The 9,244-nt window shown below is 33.9% G+C and overlaps 1 protein-coding gene across 3 annotated transcripts; it reads right to left on the bottom strand.

Moving 5' to 3' along the window:
• Positions 1-1,357: 1,357 nt before the first annotated feature.
• Positions 1,358-8,062, bottom strand: LOC104108443 (inactive poly [ADP-ribose] polymerase RCD1-like). Of its 3 annotated transcripts, XM_033659242.2 has the most exons (9): positions 7,843-8,062; positions 7,349-7,472; positions 7,197-7,241; positions 5,684-6,909; positions 5,060-5,301; positions 4,114-4,202; positions 2,973-3,137; positions 2,768-2,863; positions 1,358-1,668 (listed from the first exon to the last, which is right to left on the bottom strand). In XM_033659242.2, the coding sequence occupies exons 4-9, from the start codon at positions 6,781-6,783 to the stop codon at positions 1,552-1,554; spliced, it is 1,809 nt and encodes a 602-aa protein (XP_033515133.1). In that variant the 5' UTR covers positions 6,784-6,909; positions 7,197-7,241; positions 7,349-7,472; positions 7,843-8,062; the 3' UTR covers positions 1,358-1,551. The 3 variants fall into 3 exon arrangements, with proteins under 3 accessions (XP_033515133.1, XP_033515130.1, XP_009615777.1); XM_033659239.2 differs by lacking the exon at positions 7,197-7,241; XM_009617482.4 differs by lacking the exons at positions 1,358-1,668; positions 7,197-7,241 and adding an exon at positions 1,985-2,348 and having other exon boundaries at positions 7,843-8,058.
• Positions 8,063-9,244: the final 1,182 nt, after the last annotated feature.

Below are 9,244 nucleotides of genomic sequence, written 5' to 3'. Positions count from 1 at the left end.
ATGTCTCTGATAATCATAAAACTAAGTTACAATTAGGAACACAGCAAAAAAAAAAAATTGGCTTTAAATCCGCTTATCTGCCATTTTGCAAATTTCTGTTAGTTTTTTATTCCAAAAATCTTGCTCCAAAAGTCCAAAGAAAGAATGTTTACTTTCTCTTATAGTTCGTTAGTCAAACCAATGGTTCTCTTTTCAAAATAAATGCGTGTGTCAAAAAGTAAATTTAGGATAAGATGCATTTTACTACTAAAGTAAGATATTCAGATAGTATTTTTAGAAAAGAGAAAGAAAACCTGATATGCTAATAAGAAAAAAAATACATATACTTCATTTTTCAAATTGGACGAGATATTGTCCATTCGTTATCATTTTATTCTTTGGATGACTTTGCCAACTGGAAAATTCTCAAACCAGATAATTTTAGAAATAGATCCTACAATTGGTATAAGAAAGAAAAATCATTTTCAAGATATTCCGTAATCTATAAGACATTGAGACATTTCTCAGGAGAGAATGATGCAAACTACTCTTCCTTTAAGAGCAAAAAAAGAAATATGCCTAAAGAAGACTTGACCATACTTGAAAAAATAAATAAGAGAATTAAAGGTATGATTTGCAATCCAATCATAGCCAAAAACACGAGTTAAAGTAATAGTAACTGACGTTTTTTTTTTCAAACGTAGGTCCTTTAGCGTAGGTATAGGATCCTGTTATTATAATACTAGCAGAAAGTGCCAAAAAGTTGGAAACATATTGAATCTTTTGTAAAGAATTTAAGCAAGGGAACCTCATCAAAATGCCCTACATTTTTTATGACAAAGACTCACAGAAAATTATGTTCAGATTTTTTGACAAGAACCCACTATCACTATGCTTTTAATTATTCTTTATTCTTTGTACTGCCCAAAAATAGTCTAATTCCCTTTTTTTTAATTATGAAACTACACTGTTATATTAACTGATAAACTCACTAATACCCAAGATCAGAATAATGTACTGTATGTCACATAATGTAACTAATAGCTAACCAATTTGATAAAACCTTCAAAAGAATGAGACTGAAATTCTGACCCCCTAATAAGTTATAATTAACAGAGAAATATTGAATTAGCAGTAGAAATGCATTGGAACGCAAATTATTCATGGGCTCTGCTCGTGAAACTATCTAAGTGTATTGATGACTATGGCTCATTGCTTATGTAAGTGTGTTAATTTTCCTAATGTGTTCCAGTCTTCACAGTTCACACCCATATATATGGATTTTACCGATAAATGAAGACAAAATTGAAGAATTAAAAAGGAACATTTGCTTGTAGAGAATAAATTCAACTAAACTCATTGTTTTTGGCTCGAAGCATAAAGAAAAATATCAGATGTATACATATAATAATTGTGATCCAACTAAAAGTAATTTCTTGATTCACCTCAAGTCTTGTACAAGTCAAACTGCTGCTTCAGTTAAGAAAGAACCCACAATTTAATGAAATGAAATAATAAATGAAGAAAGAATTGTAGCAGCCCAATAGCTGGGTCTTGCCCTTGACGCGAACATCAACCTCGTGGATTCTTATAGCCGCATGTGAACTGTGAAGGGAAAAACTCATGCAAAAAGATAGTGTTGTAGATAATTAGCATAACGCCAACTGTAAATGGTGTTGCGACATCTACCTGTAGTGTAACGGTATGTGAACTTCTAAACATGTTAGGACATAATATTCCAGTCACATCTATGATTAGCTTTTCGGGAAATTGAAGACATGATCATCAAACAGGTATTAAAACACACAAGATGAGCTATAGCAATAGGAGATGTTGGTATATATATAATGCATCCAAGCAGCATCGGACAGAAGGTGATGCAGCAACTTATTCCGTTAATGGTATCCTAGTTTTGATGCATTGTCATACCATCTATGGATGCATGCAGTTAAAAAGATCTCTTCTAAGACAATACATACATATGGACCACTTGCAAAGTGAACAATGAAATAGAAACCTCAAAGGCAAACTTTATAAGCATTCAATTCAATTCAGGGAGTAACTAAAATTAACCAGAAAACCAAAAGCAAAGTTAACAGGAGGAAAAACCATCAAGCCCGTCCCGAAAAGGAACTAACTACTTTGCATTCCCATATTCTAGGACAAAAGATCAGATGCTTTTACTATCACATTACTGTAGGAAAGGAAATCGAACTTCCTAAATGACCTCACTACAACACGGAAAAGGCGTCTCACATAAAGAACTGTTACTCTGTGGCTTTGCTAATGGAATTGGCAGTATTTCATTTAAAGGCAGCACTCTAGGGTTCTTGCTTTCGCGGAACCATTTCAAAGGATTTAGATGGTACCTACCAAAGAAAAACAAAAAACAAATAAATAATAAATAAATAACAGAAGAAGAAACAATTGGGCTAGTTTGACTTCCCAAATAATAAAAGATAATCGCAGCATAAAACAACACAACTAGTTACCAGTTCCATTTCCCTTGTAAAAAAAACATTAACTTATGCAAGAACCTATGTAATTATTTTATGCAAGGATAGAATATAGAATGAGAATGCATGCATTAACAATAAGAACAACTAAAATAACACAAATACCTTTACTTAACGCCATATTTACTTAAATAAACAAATAGAAGCCAGCATGTGTTAAAGTAAAGCATATGTATGTAATAAATATAAGCCAGCTCTCAAGTTTAGACAACAAGCCACTTGAGATGTAGAGCAACTGCACAAACTCTCCAGATAAAAGACACAGAACATACCTTGAACTGAAGATTTGTAATTGTGGACCTCAACAGAGTATCGCCTACTATCAACCTCAACTGTCTGACAAATTCATCCCTACTTATCTTCTTGCTCTATCAATGTCGGGAAAGGAACCAAGAGAAGAAAATCTTTAGAACAAAATTAAATACGAAAATCCAGGCGTAAAATAAGAGAAAGGAAAGATTCTGCAACTATACAAACCTTAAACAACTCAAAATTGCTAGTAACAAGGTTCATCTTCTCTGCAGGAACTTCATTGGAGATTGCAGCAAACAACAAGGGGAATGGCATCCAAGGGGACTTCGGAGTCCTTGCAGCCTTTTCTAGGGACAATTTACCCATTGATATTTGATTACTGTGACTTTCCTAAAGATGAATATACAATAACTGTTATCTAGAAAGAACTCCAGATAATTGATGAATAGATAACCATTCAGAAGGAACTGCTTCAAAAAAGCAGAATGTAATACAGTCCTGGTCATTTGCTCTCCCTGTCCTCATTATGATTCCAGAAACGCTTCAAAAGAGAAATTTTTCTTGCAGGACAAGGTTCACTAAAGTACCAAAACTTCACACTATACTAATACCTATTGCAAGCTAGCAACTGTCAAGAGTGGAGAGTCAGGAAGCTAAATCTAGAAGCCAACAACAAAGTTGATAACCAACTATGGCAGGCTAAGCAGTATAGCAGTAAAGATTCAAGCAAACATAGAAAAAGCTGGACTTCAGAGCTGATCTCAAGATGCAGACGATTGTACAAAACTCAGGAGAAGAGTCTCAGAATTTACTGTTACCATAAATTATACTGCTGTTTAAGCACATGCAGGTGCAATTACAGTATCTTTGGAATGGCGGATGAAGATTATTTGTTGCATCACGTACCTTATAGTGCTTTACAAATGCGAAGCCGTTAAATAATATCAAAGAGTTACCTAGATAGTACTTAAGCAAGTGTCTGTGTCATCAATTATGTCCTAGGTAACTACCATGCATCTGAGCAAGAAACTCAATGCTTGATCAAGGAGATAAATGGAAGTAGCAAATACAAGCAAAAAACATGTCGAAGGATATAATATAAGTTGCTGCTTCTTTTAAGTTCACTCATTTTACCAAAGAAATTCAAGACATGGTCTTTTGAGTTGAGTGAACTTCATGTTCCTCTTCTTTGCCAGTGTGCTTGATTTCTTTTGAAGTCTAACAAAATCCCACCTTTATTTCATGTGTCATATTATCAGCCAGTTCATTTCGCAATTGTTGCATGTCAAAAACACCCCTCCACAACTTCCCCATCTTTCAGTTCAATGAAGGCCATATAACCAAGTTCATAATATTTGTAACTTACCAAGTCCTTAGGAAATGTATCTGTGGGGCCCTGACAACAAGTACTGTCACCTGAGACATGCATCCGGCTATCATTTCTGAAGTGGGGTCCTGTAAGAAACGTGATAGAGATAATTCAAGCGCTGCATGATTTTTAAAAGAGAAATATTTTATGATTTACTCAACATTAAAATGCTAAAAACATAAATTACACTGGCTTATCTGTAAACGGGAAAATGCCCAAAAAGATCCCTCACAGATCTAAAGAATCTGAAATTAATAACAAACTTGTCGATTTATTTATTTCACAGATCTAGAGAACATTGAGAATTTCACCTCACAATTTTACATCGTGCTCTTATATTCAGAATATCTGCGGAAAGCAAATGTGCAAAAGGAAATATACTCTCTCAATCCCATTTTTATGGTCATAGTTTGGTCGAGTATAGAATAAGAGTATGAAATTATACTTCTAAATCAAAAATGGTTTTCCTATTTCACTTCCCAGTCAAATGAAATACTCCTTAACTAAGGCAAAAATACTTTTTGTTACTTTGAAACAAATGTAGCTTGATATACTTTCCATACACAAAATATTTAAATTTTATTGCCAGAAGACAAAGTTAATGTTAAGTTCAATTTTAACTCCAAAATTTAATCGAGATAAAGTGGTTATAAGTAAAACTAAGCCCCAAAGCATGGTTAACAGATATTTATTTTCTGACATTTGACTTGCGCAAAGATAAAAGTGAATATGATACTACTGAAAAGTTTAACAAAAGAGGAAGGGTAAAGTTTCCATTTCAAGGAAAGCGACAACATGGAATGGCCCAACATGAAAAAGGGAGTAATAAGACAGGCTCCATGGTTATACACACTAAGAGTTTCAAAACAAATCATTAGAATTATAAGGCCTATACAGATTATCTCATCCTGATGCTTAGATATAGGAAAAAAGTGGAGATCACCTTCAGCTCCTGGAGGAATTCTGAAGCTCACAACATACTCCGGGTATATGTGTGTGTTCATATTCATATTCCAAACAACATAACAAGTAGGATTCTCTAGATCATCAACTCCGCTATCGTATTTTTCATCAATGGGACAACATTGTTCAGATCGGCTATTCAAAAGTTCCACATTACCCAAAATCACACGAGTAAAAACCATATAGCGGATGCCATTTTCGTCAACATCACAACTAATTGCACTGGAAGAGAGAAAGAGAGAAAAAAGAAAAGAGAGATTGATGTTAGATCCTCTAAGAAACAATAATAGACATGAACAAGAAGAAAAAGATGGGATCAAGCAAGAACTTTATTCACTAGTCATGTGGAGATTCATATTATGAATCATACCACAGGATAGATTTCCAATGGCATACAGTAGTATTTCCTTTTCATTGAAAAGAAAAGAAAAACCTGGAGCATTCTTTTCTTTAAGGCTTATTGTTTTCTTGTGTGTGTGTGTGTGTGGGGGGGGGGGGGGGGGGGGGGGGATCTGATAACTGATCAGAGTTTCACCTCATTGAAGATGCAAAATATATTTAGTTATGACTGAGATAATGTTGCATTAAGAAAATGTATTCAAACCTTTTGGAGGCACAATGCAGAGTACTGAGGTGAACTCCGACTCCAAATTTAGTCTTACGTTTAGGTCCCCCAAGTGCAAGGCCATAGTTCATAATTGTATATAGTAAATCTTTGGAAGCGGCAAGCCAAGCATATCGAACATTTGCATTACCACGATAATTTTGGGTTATTTCAATTTGCTTCTCAAAGAGTTCCAAGCGAGTTTTCAAATAATTACTAGAGCATTTGGTAATTTTGATTTCATCCACTTTAGGGATGATATTCATTCCCATAACAAACATATTTTTGACAGATTCTGCATCCACCAATTTCAGGCTAGCAACTACAGCAGGAGTCCTTGTTTCCTGGTTCTGTTTATTCTCTGCAACTTGTTCCACTTTTGCATCTGATTTTTTATCATCAGCACATTCTTGATTGTCTTTAACAGGATTTACTTTAATCCTCTTAAAACCAACATTTGACTCTTCCACACATTCTTCCAAATTACTATTTTCCAGTCCATTAAAATCAATTTCGAGTTGCAACTTAATATCAGCTACCCTATCTTGTTCAATAGCCATAAACTCTTTGATTTTCTTTGACTGGCTTTCAAAATTCCCATGCATTTCACAACTGACGAGATATGACTCGGGGAAGAAACAGCCACCTGCTTCATCTATCCAGGCAATAGGTTTGTGCAAACCATTAATCAGATCTATTTGAACCATATATAGAATATCAAGCATTAAATGAAAGCCACCGACTTTCACCTCAATAACAGCCTTTTTTGCCCGAAAATCTTCTTTAACTATAAGAATAATATCTTGAGGGAAATCAGTCCATTCACCACTCTGATAAAATAGTACCCGTTGTGGTAGTCTGCTTCTCATAAAGTTTAAGTAGTTCTTGAGTAAAGATTTCCTGAGATGTGACTGAAAATTAGACTCGCACTCAGCAGTCCTTTTCCTCTCTCCAAGCTTGCTATCATGGTTGGATTGAATTGACAGTTTCTCACTGTTGGCTCTAAATAAATGAGCCAAATTTTGAGAAGCCACTTTCCTCTTTGATCCAACCACAGTCCTATGGCCATTATCTAACAATTCAAACAACTTTGATTCCATTTTATCTACAGGTAAACTATCTATTTACAAGTATCAAACAAGAAGGCTAAACGCTAAAGTAACATAGTATAAATCCTCTGCGATAAATTTCCGAGAAGCAACGTCATGGTGTAGAAAATGCAAAACCTAGAAAAGAAAAAGAATAGGAAGTCAATCAGTCAAAAAAGGAAATCCAGAACAGCATCTTCATGTATTTATCAGCAACTTAAAAGGCATTGTCCAGCTTCATAAATTATGGAAGGCAGACATTCGACCAACTGAACAAAGGCATTCCATAGAGATATAGAGGTCAATACAATATTACTAAAGTAATCAATGCTAAGTGAAAGCTTTATCGAAACAAAATCAATGCTAAGTGAACACTTGAATAGCCAACTGGCCTAAGTTTTAACAGCAAAAGTATAAATTCTTACTTAACCGCGGGCAAAGTGAGAAGAGGAAACATCGCACGCATCCAACTGAAGTCACAAACCATTTATTGAAATCGTTTTTAGAAACAAAGATAAATTAATTTCTGAGGAACAAGAAAGTGTGAATAGAACATAGCTAACTTTGAGATACTTACCAACTTCTGCACTGGATGGTGATCTTTGTACAAACCACTTTTCTCCATAACGTCGGTGCAAAGTCAACAAATTCTTACCTTTTGCACAATGCTAAACTAAATGAGATAATCTAATTGACCTCCTCTGAAAATATAAATTTTGTCAGTATTCAAATCGAAAGCAAATGTATAAAGAATAAATCTAAAAAAACTCCTACTCTCTAAGATAAATCAAATTAACATAAACTCCGTGTCCAATCTAATACCATCATATAAAAATACCATCCCACGATAAGAAAAAAGATTTTTTTTTTAACAAAGTACAACCTCAAAAAGGAATTCAGTAACAGACTGATGGCAAAATCTAACATGGGGTCAAAACAATTTCTCATAAAATCAAAATCAGGTCACATAAATTCCGGAACAAGCAAATCGAAACAGATTAATTCAGATCCATAAACTATATTAAAAAAAAAAAAAAAAAATTGAAAACAAAAACAAAAAGGGGTGGTTACCACGATAAATGATGCCCTTCATTAATAAAATCATGAAGTGCAGTGCGAGGAGAAAAAGCAAAGCAGATTAGCAGACGACGATGTTAGTGAAGGAATTGTATTTTTTTCAGTCAATTATTTTGTGAAAAACTACTAATAAAAAATCAATTACGGGATTTCCAGAATCTGATTTTCTTTCTGTGGACTTTTAATATTTGGGTTTTATAGCTTGCTTGGGCGAAAAGAAAGGGAGGAAAGGGACACACAATCACGCTATATTTAGATTTTAATTTAATTTTAAAATTCGAGTGCAAATAAATATCTTTAAAAAGGTCAGAGACTTTGACTTTTTAAGAAGTTTCTAAGAGACCATGACAAGCTAAAAAAATTATTTACATTCTATATTTATATCAGGCTAAATTAACTTATTAAGATTAAGAAAAAATAAATTTATATGCAAATATGTATCCAGTTAATGATTTGGTGTAAACAAGCGTGAACGCTAGATATGAATAAACTTTTATGCCAGGACGACTATGTAATTCGGTAATATTTGCAATTTGAATACTTTATGCTTAACAATTGAGTAAAGAATGAATACATTACGCTTTAACATAAGGCGTATAATGTTTGTATTAGGATAAGTTACCAATATTATACCTTTTTATGAAGTGTTTTTTTTTTAAACCCAATGTGAATGTGGATTTTTCGTGCATAGGGTATCCTTTTTTTATTTCCTAGTACCATCTTTTCTAAATTTATTTTATATCTTTTGTCATTTCTTGTTGTAGACAATTAAAATTTTATTAAATTTAAATCTATAAGTAATTTGGATCTTATCATATATTAAATACATATTAGTCCAAATGATACTATGGGTTAGTATAATCGGATCGATTATTTAAATATAAAATAAATTAATTTAAATAAAAGTCCAATGTATTATTGGGCTAGCCCGTCAATTGGTCTTCTATAAAATGAGTTGGCCCATAAGCCTCAAGCCCAATGACCCACTAGGATTTTCTTGGAGACTACTCCACCCACACCTATATAAAGAGGTCAAAGGAGAAGGCTAAGGAACAAGCAAGTAAGCAGAAGAAAAGGCTAAAGAACCTCTGAAGAATAGCATCAAAGGTCTCCATCCCCATCTGCAATCTTCGTCTGTGGTCAAATCCCAAAGGCGAACGCAAATCATAAGCAAGCGGCATCAAATCTTCCGTTCGTGATAACCCAGCAACAAATCTTGGTTCGTGACGATCTTCAAATTGTTCGTGACGCACGACAAATCTGAAATCCGTCAAGTTCATGATCAAGCTCTCAAGCTCTTGAACCATCATTCGTGAGGAGAAGAATCAGAGGACTATATCTATTCAGATTCGAGATATTCTAGAGATTGTAATCCCATCACTTGAAATTGAATATA

The sequence above is a fragment of the Nicotiana tomentosiformis genome, chromosome 6 (genome assembly GCF_000390325.3).
Source record: "Nicotiana tomentosiformis chromosome 6, ASM39032v3, whole genome shotgun sequence".
NCBI classification, from domain to species: Eukaryota; Viridiplantae; Streptophyta; class Magnoliopsida; order Solanales; family Solanaceae; genus Nicotiana; species Nicotiana tomentosiformis.
This window is presented reverse-complemented; position numbering and strand designations above follow the sequence as displayed.